At 54.6% G+C, this 18,016-nt stretch overlaps 2 protein-coding genes across 2 annotated transcripts; one reads left to right on the top strand and one right to left on the bottom strand.

Annotated features, from left to right (window-relative positions):
* The first annotated feature begins 4,671 nt into the window (after positions 1 to 4,671).
* On the top strand, positions 4,672 to 6,107 carry MSMP (microseminoprotein, prostate associated). The gene is made up of 3 exons (XM_050329847.1): positions 4,672 to 4,783; positions 5,410 to 5,518; positions 5,918 to 6,107. The coding sequence occupies exons 1-3, from the start codon at positions 4,672 to 4,674 to the stop codon at positions 6,105 to 6,107; spliced, it is 411 nt and encodes a 136-aa protein (XP_050185804.1).
* A 923-nt stretch (positions 6,108 to 7,030) lies between these two features.
* Positions 7,031 to 17,888, bottom strand: RGP1 (RGP1 homolog, RAB6A GEF complex partner 1). Its single transcript, XM_050329479.1, has 9 exons — positions 17,761 to 17,888; positions 16,996 to 17,135; positions 13,589 to 13,725; positions 13,147 to 13,230; positions 9,504 to 9,653; positions 9,279 to 9,425; positions 8,762 to 8,889; positions 8,331 to 8,508; positions 7,031 to 8,124 (listed from the first exon to the last, which is right to left on the bottom strand). Exons 2-9 carry the CDS (start codon positions 17,109 to 17,111, stop codon positions 7,901 to 7,903), a joined length of 1,164 nt encoding a protein of 387 aa, XP_050185436.1. The 5' UTR covers positions 17,112 to 17,135; positions 17,761 to 17,888; the 3' UTR covers positions 7,031 to 7,900.
* Positions 17,889 to 18,016: the final 128 nt, after the last annotated feature.

The raw sequence follows: 18,016 nt of genomic DNA, 5'->3' as shown, positions 1-18,016 counted from the left end.
TGTGCTCATTTCCTTGTGCCGACTACAAAGCACCTGCTCCAGGGGATTTATGGAGTGCCAGCCTCTCGCGCTCACTGCGTGGCTGCCTGCCCGGATGTTTTTTTTTTCCCTGGGATGGTGAACAAGTGCCAAGGCCTGTTTTTCTAAACACCCCATGACCTCACGGCACGTTTCCTTGAGGGGAGCCTGGGCAGAGCCATGGGCAGCAGCATACCCAGGGTGCTGGGGTATCCAGGGTGCTGGAGAGCCAGGGCTGAGGGTAGCGGGGATGCCTGGCTAACCCAGTGATGCCAAAACCTGGCCTGGCACAGAGCAACCACAGTTAGGCTAAATTGCCTGGGAGGGTGCCAAGGGATAATGGAAAGGAGTGGAGTATGGGGGCGAGCAAGGGAGGATGAGACTATGTGAGAAGGTGAGAGGGCAAGAGAGCTTGAGTGAGCCACAGCATGGGACTGACTGCCCAGAACACAAAGCCCATCCCACAGCTGGGACCCACAGACACCATCCCACAGCAGATCCTGTCCCACAGGCCCTGTCCCATGGCAGGGACAGGACAGACACCATCCCATAGCAAATCATGTCCTGCGGCAGAGGATCCACACACACTATCCCACAACAGGTCCTGTCCCACAGCAGGGGGCCCACAGACACCATCCAATCAAGGCTTGTAGAGACCCTGCAAATACTGTGCCTAGCCCCTGGGATGGGAACGTCTCTCCCCTGTGAGGAGGGTCAGGGTGTGGGTGCTGAGGCCGCAGACACCCCTGGGAGATGCAGGTCATGTCAGCACACCTCCCAGCTCATGCTCCTCCACTGGCACTGAGCTCCATCCAGCAGGCAGCCAGCCTGCAGAGTAAGGTGACATCAAGCTTTTCCTCATGTCCCCTCTGCTTTGTCTCCTTTTTGGAGCAACAGCCTCACTGCTGGTAGAGCTGGATCTGTACCCTGCCAGTACTCCAGCCTCCACAAGCTATCCCATCTGGTTTACCAGCTGTGGGATGAAGGATGCCACGAGCAGGCTGTCATTCCCTGGGTAGCCTTTTGTCCCCTCCTGTGCCCCCCTTCCCAGCCTCTGGCTGCCCAGGTCTCTCTGACCCCTCTGCTCACCTCTCTCCAGGATCTGCCCACGAGAGTGAGCGGTCAAGTGAGTGACATCGCTCAGAGCTGGCATCTACCTGCACCCGCCCTGGTGCCTTGGGTAGTCCATGGCAGCACCAAGACAGTTTTGTCCAGGGATAAAATTGGGGTTGTGGGGTTTTGTTTGATTTTACTTTTTTCTGTTTAGAGAGAAAATAAAATACTTTTGGGGAACAGGAGCCAAGCTCCCCAGTGCCTAAAACAGCAATCACAACACTTCCTCGGATTTATGGTGTTTGCTTTCACAATGCCAGCCGGGATCCTGTTTGCTTCCTGCTCTGCAGCTGCAGTCCCAGCTGAAGGCTCAGGAGATTCAGGTTTTATAACCCTCCTGGATCCTTCTGATGGTAACTTGTCCAGTATCTTTTATTACTCTCCAAGCCTTCTGTGGGGCTGGGCTGCTGTCACCTCATCCCAGCACCCCCTGGCTTGGTGACGTGTCCCTACCCATCCACAGGGTCTCATCCCTGGCACTGGGCACTCGGACATCCACTCTGCAGAGGGAGTACCCAGCCTTTTCTGGGAGAGGAGGCCAGCAGTGCTGTACCCTTGGTGGGGTGCTTTCAGACACAGCTACAACCCAAGAGCCAGGCTAGGCAGGAGAGCTGGGTCCTGCTGGGAAGATGCTGAGACATGGATGTGAGCATCTACAGGATCCCAGGATGCTCAGAGATGGTTACTGCTCCTCACTGGCATGCCTGGACAGGCAGTTGGTCCCTGCTGTTGGTCTCTACCTGATAAAGAGACTGCGCTTCCAGAGAGGTACTCTTCCAGCCTCTGCATCCCTTTTGCGGCTTTTCCCCTGGTCTCAATTGTCCCCTGAGATGTAAGACCAAAACCAGCTGTCTCCTTTCAGTCTCTGTGGCAAAACTTCCTCCAGGATGCACAGTCCGGCACAGTGGGAGAGGGTGTCAGGTCATCCAGCCACAGCACCCCTCAAGAAATCCCCCAAACTAAATTCCAACTCCAGCTGATGCTTTCCAAGCTACAAGCCCCCTCCTGTACAAACTGGATCAAAATGGTCTGGATTGCCCGAGAGGGGGGGTGTGCTGGGGCCAGATGGGTGTACAGGGATCCAAAAGTGGGTGAAGGAAAGTGGTCAGGTGGGGAAACAGCAGGACCCACAGGCTGTGGTGGACCACCAGCCCTATACCCAATGCACCGCCACAGTGTGGAGAGTGCTCCACTGCTCAGGCCCCTCTGCAACGTTCCAAGGGGTGTCCTGATCCTCTTTCCCACGCTTTCCCAGCAAAGCACTTTGATGAAAAACCCAAAGGCCATGAGTGAGCTGGTAGTCTTAACCTTCTCTTTGGTAAAGCAGAATGGCTACAGAAATCCTGGGAATGCCTGCCCATGACCCTGATGCAGCAGGGGCAATGCCCTTCCACGCAGCCAAGAGATGCTGTTGCCCCAGGTTTTCAGCACCCTTCTGGAAGCCTGTCCAAATCCTGCAGGCCTCCGAGTGAAACCCACCGCTTCTGTTTAGCATTTGCTGTTCTTGGTGATGAAACAATGATGGATTATTTCACTGCAGTTATTAGCGTGCCAGACCTCTTTTTCCAAACACACAATAGGAATATTAATTTACTGCCCTGACAACGAACACTTTTATGCTCCTTATATAGTAATAACTCTGCACCAAAGGGCAAGTTCTATTTGTCACTGATACACTCCACCATCCCAGCTCACGGCCCCGTGGTCAGTGGGTTATTCCTGGATGCTCAGAGCTTCTCTGGTTTATTATTATCCTTTCCCAACAGATCTCATGCTCGCTGGCATCCAGCCACCCCACCGAGGGGCACAGCATCATCCAGGGCACTACGAGAGGGCCCAAGGGCCCTCTCCAAGGAGAAGAGGGAATGCAAAGCCAGGGCTGCTCCCCGGGCACCAAGAGGACAGGTTGCAGGACAGGGGTGCAAGGGGATGGTGAGGGGGCCCAGAGCACCAGAGAGAAGGGACTGTGCCTTCAAATCCGAAGGTGGTGAATCCAGAGCGGATAAAAGGAAGCATTTTTTTTTCTCACCCTGTGTTTAATTAGACTGCCACAGGAAAGCGCTCGGGCCAAAATTTAGCAGGATTCAATGAGAGATTGGGCACTTACGGGGATAACAAAAATATCCAGCTATAATAGTGGATGCCAATACAAATTCTGGAAGGGATATTAAGCCTCACGCGTCAAGGTGTAAACTTATCCCAAACTCTCGAAAAGCAGGGAGCTTAATGCAGGGGCAGATGACCCACATATGCCACTATTAGTGATGCAGCCTTGCTGCTGGCACTGCCCCACCCTGGCCGAGCCACAGCCTGGACTGTCCCCAGAGCCCCGTTTCCTGCTGCCGGCAGCACCTCTGACAAGGGCTGTGAATTTCTTTTGGCAATTCAGCCTTTTGTTTGTAGTTCTCCTAGGCCATGTGGCTCCCAGGGCTCTGACCTCCTCCATCTGCCCCATCCCTTCACTTTGCCAGCTGATAACAGCCTCATCACTTCTATCCAGAGGTAGCCCCTCTGGAAAAGGGCCTGTGCAGTCCATGGGCACATCCCTTGGTGGTGTGGCATCTTCCCATGGCTCCTTGATTCCTGTCAAGTTTCTCATTTCTCTCTCAAGTCACTTGTTGCCCAAAAGCACATTTGTCTCCTGATGTCATCCCTCTTGTTCCCCGTTTCTGCTGTAGCTGGTCTCCAGGCTCTGAAAGGGACTGCTCAGCTCCAGTATCTCATGAGTGCTACACAGGTCCAGCCCCCTTTCATGAGCAGTGCTCGGACGAGCCCAGGTTCTTTCTCCCCTGCTCTGCATTAACAGGTGGCAGTTGCCATCAGCAAATGGCAGTCACCATTTTGCCTGCTCTTGGTCAAAAAACCCGCTGTCACCCTCAGCCCACGGGTGGCCACAAGCCTGGCATAGCCTGCAGCACAGGCTGGGGTGAGAGTGCCATGCTGTGGTACCCAGGGGTTGGGTGCAAGCACCTCCATCCCCAGTGGGGACGGGGCCATTGCATCCCACGCTGTGCTGTTAACGGGACGCCTGTGCTGCTCCAGTCCCTGCAAGTTGGGATGCTCCCAAAACCTTGGCCACTGTGAAGGATCAGTGATGGTTCAGCGTGAACAGAGGAGAGCCTGGAGCTCTCCTGGTCAGGAGCCAGGGTCTCCTGTGCTTGCTGCTTATGTGCTCACCACGCGGTTGAGGGCAATCCCGCTGGGGACCCTTGGATCTCCACTCCCTGTGGAGCTTTGCACCCACAGGGGCTTCCAACTGGAGACATTTCTGGAGGGCATGAATCAGCTTTTCACAGCTTGTTAAAAATCTTGATCCTACCTCTTGTTTTCATGCCTTTCAAATCAGGAAATGAGTTTTACAACTTTTCCAGTGGGGCACAGCTGGTGGCCAGGGTCGTAAAGCTCAACTTTATAAATATCTCTGTTGGGATTGGGGAAGAGCATTAAAAAGGCAGAGAGTGAGAGAGAGAGAGAGAGAGAGAAGGGAAGACACAAAGGCAATAGAGAAGCAAGGTGAACAAGCCCAGCTTAACACCAGCCATGGCCATGCAAGCTCAGAAGATGGGATATGCTTGGGGCAGGCTTTGCCTGCTTCTGTCCCTCCTCCTTCAGCTGCCAGGCTCCCAGGCCAAATGCTACTTCCAGGCTAAAGGTAAGTGAGATGGGAAGAGGCTGACGGGAAGAGGAGGCCTCAGTTTTTCCAGCATGTCAGGGCTCTTCTCTGTGTCTGCAAAGTGTGGAAGGGACTTTGCTGAGCTCAGGAGTGGGATCGTGGGCCAGTGGTGAGTGGAAGGAGCAGTCTGTAAACCACTTAACAGCTCCCCAGGGCTCTGGCTGAGAAACAGCCAGCTGGGCCATGAAGACTCCTGGCAGGAGCCTGCCTGGGGCCAAGTGTGAAGGACTAGTAGCAAAGACAGGAGGTCTCCCTGTTTTCCCTCTGTTGACTCCTCCTGGGGCTGCAGAGATGCTCAGACTCCAAGGGGTCCTGGATTTGCCCTCTGCATGGAAGCAAGAGCCACCTGCTTCTGCTCTAGGCCCACAGGTTAGTGGGGAGAGCTGTAGGGCATGGCCTACAGCAGAGTATGGGTACATTGCTTTTGGCAGATATCTGGGCATCCCATACCTGCAGGGTGGTAGACAGACCACCAAATATTTTCTGCGCCATCAGGTGGGTGGGAGGTCACGACAACCCCCGTCAGGGCACAGGGATGCCAAGGACGCTCCCACTCACCCCCAACACAGGCCCATATGTCCTCATCACCACTGCTTCCTTTGCAGCCCCCTGTGAATACGAGGGGAAGAAGTTCTCCCTCGGGGAATCGTGGCTGAGTACCAACTGCCTGCTCTGCACCTGCCTGCACCCCATCGGCGTGGGCTGCTGTGAGACGTGAGTGAGGGTCTCAGGGGCACTGGGGTGGGCTGTCCCTGGCAGTGCTGCACACCACGGCACCCCTGTGCCCACAGCAGAGGGTCTGTTGCAAATGCAGCAGATGTCAGAGCCCACCGAGGGCTGTGGGGTAGCAGGCTCTCGGGGACAAGGGACAGAGGTGAACAAAACCTCACTGAGGGGTAGAGGGTGGTGGGGTGAGCTGGGGAGGCAAAGTGGTGGGCAAGGATGTCTCAGCATAGTGAGATGCTCAGATGTGCCAGGAGCTGTGTCCCAGCCTGACCTGGTCTGGAAGACACCCTGTCTGGGGGGCTGGCAGCAGAGGAAGCCACCTGACCCCACGAGCAGCCCTCCGGCACAAACCAGGGAGAGCTGATGGCGCTGTGCCCTCTCCCGCAGCACCCAGCACCCCATCGACTTCCCCGACTGGTGCGAGGCCCACTACGATTCGCAGACCTGCCAGATCTCGGTGGTGCAGAAGGCGAACCCCAGCCTGCCCTGCGTGAAGAGCGTGGAGCACGAGTGGGGCTCGGCCGGCACCCCCGAACCGCTGATCAACAAGGTGCTGGGCGCGGGGCTGAGCCGGTAAGAGGCTCGGCTGCGCCCGGCGCCCCCTCGGCGGCGTCCTCCCTCCTCCAGAGCACACCTCCCGCATGCTCCAGACCTGCCTCGTCCTGTAGAGACGTCACCGCCGCCACCTCCAAGGGAAACCACTATCCAGACACCACGGTACCGAGCTGACATTTATACCCTCTGGCTGCCACGGTATGGCTTTGCTTCTGCCTTCAGCCTCCTGAGCCAAACCAGGGCATCCTTCCTGTGAGAGACCCTACACCCGGTAGGAATGCAGATCCCACGGGATCTCCTCCCAGGTGGGCAGAAAACCTCATTATTAAAGAAAGGGTTCTGGCACTAAATCAACCTCGCTCACTGCAGTCCTGTACTCCCACATCCAACCTCAAGTGAAACAGCTCCCTGCTCCTTCCCAGATCCCTATCCCTGCGCACAGAAGCTGCTGGGAGCTCACTGGGCAGCACCAGGGCCCCTCGTGTAGGACCCTCACACCCTGGCCAGTCCCTTCCCTGCTCCCGGAGTGTAAGGGGTACAACCCACCTCTGGAACCACTAATGTCCCTGCTCCTGCAGGTTCTGGGGTCCCTGGCACCGCAGGCCAGCCCTGGGCAACACCGCAACAGAGCCAGCCCTGGGTGGGCAGCAGTGCAGGGGGAACCACTGGATGTCCCCACCCCCAGACATGCAGGGGAGCAGGGCAGGGAGGGTTCAGGAAGCAGAAGCAATCCGCCTGTGCCAGCGTGGAGCCAGCCACCCTGGCAGCCCGTCCCAGCCGGTGCCGTGCTGTGCTGTGCAGAGCCTTGTGTAGATGTTTCTGTTCTTGCAATAAAGATACTGAACAAAGAGGAGGTCTCCAGCCTGTGATTGCCACACAAGGTGGGATGTGTCCACCACAGGGAGCAATGTAGGAATAAGACTCTTGGGAAAGGCCAAGTTTTGCACATTCAGACGTTTATTAGATTTCCATGCAAAGATAAAAGTTCATTGGAAGGTTTGGTAAAAATGGGGAGCTTGCTGTTGAGCAGGGGGATCTCTATCCCACTCCTGGATGCACAGCCTGCATTCCCTACAGCTCCCCAAGGATCCCGAGACCAGCAGGATGCCTTCACACACCCAGGAATGCAGGCAAACAGCCCAGGGGCTCAGTGCTGCTCAGTTTTGGATCACCACTATTGTGCAGCCACAGCAGGGGCTGCATCCAGGTCACCAGTACCTGTTGACAGCGCAGGGCTGGCGTGCCAGGACCTGTCTCCTCCAGGCGAGGATGGCACTGGGCTGTGCATGTGGGACACCTCTCTGAAAGGCAGGATCTGTGCCAGGACAGGGGAGTGGGCTCCCATCCAGCCCAGGTGGCCAGTGTGCCTTACCTGGATGCCAGACCTCTGCCTGTAAGGTCTCTCTATAGGGGCACGGCTTTAACCCAAGGGTGGTACGAAGCTTCACGGAAAGACCTTCCCTCTCCCTTCTCAGGGCTGGGCCTTTCCCTCTTGGAAGCCCCACATGGGGTAAAGGCACGTCAGTGGTTCCCTGGGGGCCAGATTTTGTTTTGGTGAGTGCTGGGACTCGCACCTTCCCCCAGGCAGGAAGGGTCCAGCTCTCAGCCAAGGGCTGCAGCACAGGACACTGCAACAAGCACGTGACCCTCCACCCACGGATGGGACAGACTTGACCGGTGCCCACCTGGGCATCACAGCTGAAGTCAAGGGGACACAGGGATGCATGCCTCACGGCATGCTGGTGACAGTCCTGCCTGCCATTCCCACCGGTAGCACACGCCTGCAGCACTGCAGGCCCACCAGCTCTCCCTACTTCAGATGGTGATGGAGTTAGTGCTGGAGAACTGAGATACGTAGGAAGCCAGGATGGGATTGGTGGGAAGAACTTTGATGGGCAAGTCCCAGCTGAAAGTGTCCACTTCCATCTGCTCTACCCCAGTCCAGGTGACAGCCTCCGACTGGCTCCCACGAACCAAGCAAGTCCCTGCCGACTCCCCAGAGGTCACAAACTCGAAGTGCAGCCTCCACTTCAGGGACACTGTGGGCAAGAGGGGGGTCAGGAGACAACATCATAAGGAACATGGACAGCAGCTGTCTCATCGCTGACTGTCCTGGCAAGGGGAAATGCAAGTGATCCCACTCACACAGACCAGCTCCCTCCCATGGGACACAGCTCTGCAGAGCAAGGCAGGGCTGAGGACACTGCAGTCCTGCTGCAGGGTCCCTTCCCTGGGGGGTACCTACCGATGTTGGTGGTGAAGCCTGGAGTCGAGCTGAGTGGGATGGGCAGGCTGAAGCTGCTCTGGGCTGTGTGCAGGCAGGACTCCTGATGGCGGGCGTGCGTGGTGAAGGAGACGGGCTGCCCCCGACGGCGCTGGAACTCCTCCTGGATGCTCTCCTCTGTCTGCAGGCTCACCGAGAACTGCAGGACAGTCAGCAGGGCACTTGTTCTCACAACCTCTCACAGCCCTTGTGCAAAGCCCAGGGCCTCCACTTTCCACACAAGCTCAGGACTGGATCATTCCCCACCTCACACTCCAAGGAGATCCCAACTGGGTCCCACTAGAAACGCTCAGTAGAAATCCCCCAGCAGCTCAGTGCCACTCCAGTCTCTTCTGACTCTCTCCCACCATAAACTCCTGACTCTCCCCAGTGACCCAAGAGCCAGCACTGACCTGCAGACATGGGATGTCCCCTTCAGAAAAGTTGAAGGTCCCAATGACATCCTCTCCGATCTTATACACGGTCTTAAAGATGCAGAACGTTCCCACCTTCCCACGAGTGTTGCTGATGTTATACAGGTCTGTGGAGCAAAAAGAGGAGGGTAAGAGTTATGGCAGGATAAGGCTCTGCTCCGTGCAGTGCTCTGGGTTAATGACATGACCCCATGCCTGCTGCTTGGCTGCGAAGGGCAGTCACTGGAGGTAGTATTCCTTTTGGGAAATGCCTGCAGTTAGCACAAGAAAAAACACACACTGCCTGCAATATGCTGGCCAGAGGGTCTCTCTGGCTGAAGCAGGAAGAGCCTGAGACTGGCTGGGGGGCCCTGACCCAAGAAGACCCTGATGGAGCTGCTCATAGCCCCAGCTGGAGCTTCACTTTGTCAGCAAGAGATTTTTGCAGCTGGCCCTGAGATGTGCTCCATGCCCAGGCTAGGAAGGACAGCAGGCTCGAGCAGGGAATGTGACCTACGCAGGCTCCGTCGGGAGGTGGCCACCATGAGCAGCTCTGTAGCCAGGTCCGCCAGGCGAGAGTCTTTCTTCAAGCCCTCCTCCTCCTCCAGGAAGGGGTTTGAGGGCGCAACAGCCTCATCCTGTGGGAACTGGTAATCCTTGAGCCCTGGGGAGAAGGTGAGAGTGTCAGCGGGGCAGGGTGCGGTCTGGCCTGCTGTGCAGGGAGGGCAGTGCGTGGCCTCACCGTGCATCACGAGGACACGGAAGGGCACACGCAGGAGCTTGATGGGGGAGTTGACACGCTGGCAGCCGATGGTCAGCTTGTACACGTACTTCACCGACTGTCCCCGGAAAGAGGGAGGGCCGTCCACGGGCAGCGTCTCACAGTACGAATCTGCAAAGGGGTGCAGAGAAGTTCCTTTCCAAGGCCAAAAGGAAGATCCTGGAGCTCCCTGCACTGAGGGCTGGGACCAGTAGCAGTGCTGAGCTAGGGACAGTGCCCGGTGCTTTCTGCTGCACAGCAGCCCAAGCAAATCCCCGGCTCCCCTGCACCAGGCACACTGCTCCTCACATCACACGCACCGTCATCCAGACATTGCTTCCAGCACATACAGCCACACACACAAACTCTGCCTCAAAAGAATGCGAGAGATGTAAAATCCAGGAACACAAACACATGAGAGCTAAACTCACTCGTCACGAGTTCAACCTAAATTTGCCTCTGTGCACTCCTTTGCCCGCTGCTCTCGCAGCGCAGTCACACGCTGCAGTCTCCTCCAGGCTCTGTTCCATGCGGGTGCTGATCAATACCTCACGCCTATTCTGGTATTTGCTTTACACAAACCCCAAACTCAGCAACAAAAGCTAGTCTCTTCCTGCATTTTTCCTTGAAGTGCCAGGTCTAAATGATCAAGAAACAACTCTGAGACCTTCGCAACAACCTGTGGCATGTCCCTCTTGACAGACTGATGACTTAGACCACAAAGCCTCTGACTCTGAGGCCTCTGAGGTGCTGGGGCCTGGCTTACACCACACTCAGCCCTCTCAGAGCCCCTTGGCCACCACACAAACCCCAGTGTCTCTTGACGCAGTGAGAACACTTCTGCAGCTTTCCCAAACCACATGCTCTATTAACAAGAAAGGCACAAACAGTGAACTGTGGAAAGTCTCCACCTCTCTGGCTTGCCCACCGTAACGCAGATACACCCTGCCAGAGGAAGGGCAGCATCCTGCTCTGAAACCACAGCTCCTTCCCCAAGTCTGGCACATCCTGAATACTGGGGCTTAGATTAAAAGTTAGGGTTACACTTTAAATATAACTCCTAGATTTAAAATAACAGGACTGGAAGGAAGCAAAAAGCCTGCGCTAGTGCACAGTGTCCACAGGATGTCACACCTTAAAGCACAAGCCTGTCTTGCTTGACCAGGGTGCAGATAAAGCAGAGAACTGTCCTGACAGGGAGGAAGATCAGGTATTTCCACAGAAGGAAACTGCCGTACCAGACTTAACAGGAGAGCTCACAAAGCCCTTCTTGCCCAGTGAGGATAATCTGGGCAGAGACCACCACTGCCAAAGAAGGATGGGCAGTTTGCTACCTGGCACAGGAACACCAAGACTCAGGAAGTCCCAGCTTTCTTGCATATCCCAGAAGGAAGCACATTCCTGGCATTATGGACACCTTCCTTACCCACCCGCTGTGCCCTCTGGCTGAGCTCTAGGCCCATGTCCAGGCTGCTTCCATTTCCTCCCCTCTCTGTGATCTACCAAATATTTAAAGGTATTACAAAACCAGAGAGGAGGCAGAAACAGCCACAGAAATGACTTGAGGACTTGAGAAAATGTTTCATGGTGACAAATTTAAAGAGCTCAGCCTGGGCAGTGTCAAAGGGCTGGGAAATGAGTCAACTTCAACATATAGGAACCATAACAAGACTGAGATATTGGTGAGTAAGTTGGTCAGCAACTGAAAACAAGGCCTTTTATCAAGAGACACCCTGATACAACCTCAGCTGTACGTGCCAGCTCTGGTTGCAGTTTAATAACACAGTACATTGCTGAAGCAGAATTAAGATTTCTTGGGTTTTCTGTTGGTTTTTCTTTCCCTTTCCAAACTGCGTAGCAAAACTCAAAACTTCTGAAAAACAGGAAATGAAGAATTAAGATACACACCCACACGGCCTTAACTCTCCCTCCACGGAGCTGGCAGGAGCCCCCAGAAATGATGTGCAGCCATGCCAGCTGCAGTCTCGCGTGAGAGCAGCAGCACCACTGGCTGATGGGATCGGTGTGAGCAGCCTGGCAGAGAATGAGACCAGGGCAGTGATACAGGGATTTCAGGGCTAAAAAGCCAATGCCACACACAGTGACGCCACACAGACAGGTGCCTCACACAACCAAGGGGAAAGGCTGTGACAAGGAATCTCGAAGCACAGAAGAGTTTGTGTCCTTCCTGAGGACTTGCATCTTAGTGCCAGGAAGATATAGGCTGTTTGTGCCAGTGTCACCCAGAGGCAGAGAGGATGCACAGCACAACATCAGCGGCAAGGACAGACAATCCCTTGCTTAGCTGGGGGCTGAACAGCTTCTGCCTGCAAAGCCAGTGCACAAGGAAATCCCCTCAATCCATCTCAGCCACCTGGAGCTTGGGCTGTCGTCACTGATCTGCTGTTCCAAAGACTGCCCAGCCTGCATGAGATGTTCCAGGAAAAGGAACATCCTCCTGCCCTCAGTGAATGGATGCTCCAGCCTCACACCTGCAAGCAGCGAGGAGCACAGGAGAATCCAGGTAAGCCTCAGGCCAGCTGAGGTTTCTGACTCCTCCTCCTCCTTGCTGGCATGGCCAGCTCCTCTCCCCAGTGTGAGGCTGTCGGATAGTAAGGGAATAACCAAACGTCCTCAGATGACAGGCTCTGCAGCTTACTGGCACAGCCTCAGACAGCACTGTGCCGCCCTACTAACCAGCTAGCCAAGACAGCCTGGTTTCACCCTGTGCACCTTTCCCTCCAGTCAGGCCCCTCCAAGGCGAGTGAGGCAGGAGGCACCAGCTCTAAAACTAGCGTGTCACAACCCTGTGGCTCCTCGGTCTCACTTGCAGCTCCACTCTCACCTCTGCAGAGCTCAGCAGAACCCCCTCCACCACAGGCACTGCCTGCCCACTCCCTGTGCTCTGAAATTTGAGAGGCCTCCATCAACTGTTCCCAGCAGATCCCTGGGACAACCTGATGGAGCTCTCCACGCACAGCCTGCAAGGCCCAGCATCACTTCTGCTACATCACGGGCCACTGGAACGCAAAGGAGATCCGACACAACTTGACAGGCTGTGTCACACAGCCACCGACTGACAGACAACAGCATGCACTCATATTTCCACAGCTGTCTACTCGGACATGGAGGGCTCTGAGAAGAGATTAGGAGTCCTCATTTTTACAGCAGGAAAACTAGAACACACAGAAGACTGCGATCTCCAGGACCGCCATAATGTGAGAAGGAAGCACAAACCTTTGGAGGATACCAGCCTAAATTCCAAGAATACTCCCATATGGCTGAAGATAAAAAGGCAAGGAAACACAGGTGTGTGTCACCGTTCCTTCAGCTGCAACCACGTATTTCAAACGTTTTATTCCTTGCAGTTACCCAAGGGATCTGCAGCAAAGGCTGCAGGCCAGGGGCAGGACTGACGGACACGCTGTAGGCGCAGCCATAAGGCAGTGGATAACACACTCTGGATAATGTAGCTCCTGAGCACTCATGCTCCCATCAAAGCATCTCACCTTCCACAAGCACCAGAGTCTCACACTTGCAACACTCGGGATTGTAAAGCCAGTTTTGAAAGCAGAGCTTCTTGGAGATGAGCTCTGTGAGCAGGGGAAGAGAAGACAAGACTCACAGGACTTTGACTCCCCAGGATCCAGTCGCAAGTCACAGAAGAGAATCTTTGGTGGGGTGGACAGGATACACTGACCCCGCTCTCCTGGAAGAGAAGGAACATGTGAATGCTGCCCAGACTCGGGCTGTGTCCAGGTCAGTCAAGCTTTATCCCAGTGGGGAGGAACACGGAGAAGAGGGCTGAGGGAACATCTCACGCCCTGGTCCTATCATGAGACATTACCAGAACAGCTGGACAGACAACTGTGATGTTTCACTCCACTTTCATCTCAGTATAACGAGGTCCCACAACAGCCACCACCAGGGAATGATACAAGGAAAGCAACACGGACTTCCCACGCACTTCTGTGCACGCTGCCCTCATAACACACATTAGGGTCTGCTAGACTCCTGCTTGCTGTGCTCTCTCTGTCCCTATCTGGGGTGACAGGAGCAGCACTCACCTCTGTTGGGGACGAAGACAGTCTCGTTCTCTGCCTGCACGTCGTGCTTGCTGCCATCCGAGGGAGGGAGCGCCACCCGGTTCTCGCTGGCATGGAACTGGCAGTGGATCTGGGCACTGGCCCATGCCAGCATCTCACTGAAAGCAAAGAGCAACACTCGTGTCTACACTTTAAACCTGGATTACAGTAAGCAGGAACTGGGAGGAGAGCAGCTCTTTCTGCTCAGCTCTACACAGGACTGGTTGTCTGGAAAAAAGAAGACCTTGCTTCACTGTCACTGAAGCCACTCTCACAGCTTCCCTGCAAACAGGCTTTAGGAGCAAAGCTCAAGGTGTGGTGCTGACCCAAAGCCACTTCCACTCCAGCTGCTGACAGCAGTTTCTCACAAGGCCTGGCTCTGTGGCCAGTCTTAGCCACTACACCATGGGAACAGCACTGACACAGCACAATGAAACAACCCTGCCCCAAGAACCTGCTGTGCACACAAGGAAAAAGATAGCAAGCAGCATGGATCAGCAGCTCCTGTTCCCTTCTGTGGGGCCAAGAGACAAGGTGTAGAACCTCACAGAGATCTTCCAGCAAACATGCTGAGGTCAAGTGCTCCAAGATCTGGTCTAAAGCCTTACTCATTTGTTCATGTTTCTCATCACCCAGAGCTCAGGATTGGCCACTCACTGCACTCTGGAGATGACACCTCGAGCTGCTGCGCACAGGTCTGGACTGGCAGAGGACTTTTAGCCACGACAACCTAAATCCCAAGCCAGAGGAGACACACAGTGCAGCACTCCAGTAACAACATCAAGGAGGTGGGCAAATTCAAAAGCAACAAATACCTGCAACCTGGGTTCAGCTGCCCCTGCCCCAAACCCCCAGCTGCCCCAAGCCTGACAATCCTCAGGGCAGGCAGGGCAGACATGCTCCTCCCTCCCTCCCTCCCCATAGCACCATCCCCGTCAACAGCATCAGCTGGTTGTGTCAGACCAGAGCAGGATGCTTCTGGGTCTTTCACAAGGACCTCTTTTCCCCTCCTGATGCAAGGGGGTTTGCTGACGGCTATGGGGGAGGTAAAGGTGTCATTTTGTCCCCTCTCTGAACAGCCACAGGAATGAATGTAGGGCCACGAATCCAGGACTAAAAAAAGAGTCTCATGTTTTGGACGCTGCTAAGACCTAAGCCACTCCACAAGGTATTTCCCATGGCATTACTGAGACCTTTCAGTTTCCAAATCACTCATCCAGTTTTATTTCAATAGTTTTTATTTCTACAGTTTAGCCCCAGTATGGTTCCTGTGGTGTTTTCTAACATTATGATCTGATTAGTAAGCACCGACACCAGCGCCTTAGGTGGCAGAGGGATTTTTTGTGGCACATGGGTGTCTCTTGGTGTGACACATCAGAGCAGTTAAAGGTCTAGACAAACCAGGGGAAAAGGCGTGTCAGCTGACTAAGGATGCACTATTTGATCTTTTGTATGTGCTGGCTGCCTTTACCCAAACACACCTCAGTTACTCTACTTAGTTGCTTCTAATCCTACAGTTGTAACTTTAAATTTTCAGTGCTGCCTTTTTTTTTTTTTTTTTTTTTCCAGTTGTTGTAAAGTATCTGCTGTATGGAAACAGAGAACTGCTCTTGCTCGAGGCAATGTTACTAATTTTATATAAGCTTACAGTGCCTTCAAACACCATATTTTGAATAGTTTTTCTTTCTTTTTCAGTGTTGCCCAACAATATGCCATTGGATTGTTTTCGTTTTTTCTAACCAGACATCCAACCAAAATTTGCATGTCCCTTCCTCCCAGCAGACCTGGTTTGTCCAGCTGGTGGGGCACAGAAGGATCCTGCACTGGTGCTGAGGTCACTTCCCTCCTGCCTCACCTTCCCCACAGCTCCTGTAGCCCACACAGCCTCTGGGCAGAAGAGCTTTGTTTCTTGTATGCCTCGAACTCCACAATCAATTTACTTCCTGCCATTCCTTCAGTTGTGTCCCTGTGCTTCACATGTGTGCCTCTCCACCCCTCTACCTGTCAACACCAAAACCTTCCAGTCCCTGACAGGTCCATCTACCTGCTGTGCAGTCACTGTGGTTTAATCTGCCTCCTGCCTTTATGCAACCCACAGCTTCAATTTCCAAACCACCAACCTATTTGCTGTTACCACTCGTATGACTTGGCCAGGTCTCATCAGATTGATCACCAGTTTGTTTGTTTGTTTTTTTATTTTAAGAACTTTTTCCAAGAGGCAGTCTCCCACGGACCACAAACACTCGAAGCTCCCAAATGAAGCTCTGTTAAACTGCAAACCTCCAAACCCATTCCAGCTGGTGGCCTTGCAGGGTGTGGGAACACATTTTAGAACCAGGAAAAATGGCTCTGTCACTGCCCAGGACGGAACACTGATGGAAGATCAGAAGCTGGATGATTATGCCACTGCTGAATTTGAAAGCTGAATTCAGCAGGCAAGAGGAAGCAGGAGGAAAAGATGAAAAGTTAAGGAAGGCAATAAACATAGAAGCCCCACAGTGGTAATACAAGAGATTGCTCTGCTGCTGAAGCTGCAACCACTGGGACTGGGCCCACCAAAGCAATCACGTGTGAATCTCATCCTGGTGATGAAAAGGTGCTGAACGTGACAGGGCTGGAAACAGACATTTCCTAGGAAGGTCTAGGGATGAGAAAGCACTCTCCACCCCCTGAAGAATCAGACAAGGCCACACACTCAGCGGACATGGAGGCTTTGGGTGATTACTTGTGACACAGAGTCACCCCCTGTGAGCCAATATGGGAAGCTCCCATCTTCTCACATTTCCTCAAATCACTGATTTTGGGGACAGTGATGATAAGGGGAGATGCAGCACTCAACCAAAGGCTGGGCCATGGAAAATGCTATCAGAGAAGGTGCCTCTTTCTGACCCTCGGCAGTACTCGCCCCTTTGCCTGCCATCTCTGGAGGCAGGGATCACACTGATCCATCCAGCACTGCTGGCAGAGAGAGCTCTTTCCACAAGTGCAGGAAATAATGACACTGCCTGGATGTTGCTTTGAGGGACTGTCATCCTGGTGTAACCAGATATCCTGCTTTGACAGCCAGTTTGGCTTCATTTTCTGCCAGTAACCCTGTCACTAAGGGCTCACCTGAGGGGCAGAGAATCTCTAACTGCATACTTCTTTCCTTGCCTCCTTCTTGGGGGCAGAAAACCAGAAGAATTACCTCAGCCTCATCCCTGAAATAGCGATGGTGCAAAACCCCCTTAAGGGAGTGCACTGGGCAGGGAAATCACAGTGTGCTGAGCTGGCACCACTGCCCCACAACCCAGCCATGAGTGCTGCCCCGGAGGGAGAGGGAGGGTTAGGGTTAGGGACCCAGGCAGCTCCAGCATTTGGAGGTTCCATGCACAGACTGGCACAGGTACCTGCTGGCGGAGGTCGACGAGGCCGACAACGGGTTGGTGAAAGTGATCACACACTCCAGCACCTCCCCTGCCAGGAACACAGGCCCACGGCCCAGCTTGGCCAACACCTCGATCATGGCTTGGACAGCCCTGGTGCACACCTACCAAAAAAAAAAACAACCGTGGGCATGGAATCACAGAATCACAGAATGGTCTGGGTTGAAAGGCACTTTAAAAGTTTCATCTCGTTTCAACCCTCCTGCCATGGGCAGGGACACCTTCCACTAGACCAGGCTGTTCAGGGCCCCATCCAGCCTGGCCTTGAACACTGCCAGGGATGGGGCATCCACAGCTTCCCTGGGCAACCTGTGCCAGTGCCTCACAAAATTACAGTAAAGAATTTTCTCCTAATATCCAATCTAAACCTCCCCTTTTTTAGTTTAAAGCCATTCCCACCCGACCTGTTGCAGTGACACAGAGGGAGGGCTGGGAGCTGTAACAAAGGGGGAATAGTGACACAAACACTAACACACAGACACATACACTGGAAGTGTGTGGGGGAAACGCGCCCAGCCCTGGCCTTACACACACATACGCCCCATCCCGCCGGCCCTCACAGCTGAGGGTGGCCTGGACACACGGTGAGGAGGGACAGCGCTGCTATCCCCAACCCGCGGGGCTCGGAGCCGGCCCCGACGGCAAACACGCACACGGGAAGGTCCACCCGAGCGATCAGGGACACAGGGCCGAGAACTCCGCGCAGCTCCCGCCCCGGGGGCCACTCACCGCCCGTACAGGCCCCGCTCGCCACCCGGCGCCGCTCCGGCCCCGGCTTCCCTCAGCCGCTCGGCAAGGATCGGCAGCGCTCGGGAACCCTCGGTTAACGCTCGGGAATCCTCGGGTGGCACTCGGGCGTCCTCGGGACCCACTCGGGAACCCTCGGTTACTGCTTGTGAACACTCGTGAGACGCTCGGCAACGCTCGTGAAGCGCTCGGCAACGCTCGGGTGGCGCACAGGACTCGGGCGGCGCACGAGAACGCT

The sequence above is a fragment of the Myiozetetes cayanensis genome, unplaced genomic scaffold (assembly GCF_022539395.1).
Source record: "Myiozetetes cayanensis isolate MyiCay16 unplaced genomic scaffold, myiCay2020 scf4, whole genome shotgun sequence".
NCBI classification, from domain to species: domain Eukaryota; kingdom Metazoa; phylum Chordata; class Aves; order Passeriformes; family Tyrannidae; genus Myiozetetes; species Myiozetetes cayanensis.
This window is presented reverse-complemented; position numbering and strand designations above follow the sequence as displayed.

Coding starts and splice junctions, on each gene's coding strand:
- MSMP (XM_050329847.1), top strand. CDS start 4,672: ATGGCCATGCAAGCTCAGAAGATGGGATATGCTTGGGGCAGGCTTTGC. Junction 4,784..5,409: donor ATGCTACTTCCAGGCTAAAG/GTAAGTGAGATG, acceptor CTTCCTTTGCAG/CCCCCTGTGAATACGAGGGG. Junction 5,519..5,917: donor GGCGTGGGCTGCTGTGAGAC/GTGAGTGAGGGT, acceptor CCTCTCCCGCAG/CACCCAGCACCCCATCGACT.
- RGP1 (XM_050329479.1), bottom strand. CDS start 17,111: ATGATCGAGGTGTTGGCCAAGCTGGGCCGTGGGCCTGTGTTCCTGGCA. Junction 9,654..13,146: donor TCCTGGGGAGTCAAAGTCCT/GTGAGTCTTGTC, acceptor ACCCCTTTGCAG/ATTCGTACTGTGAGACGCTG. Junction 8,890..9,278: donor CACCTCCCGACGGAGCCTGC/GTAGGTCACATT, acceptor TTTGCTCCACAG/ACCTGTATAACATCAGCAAC.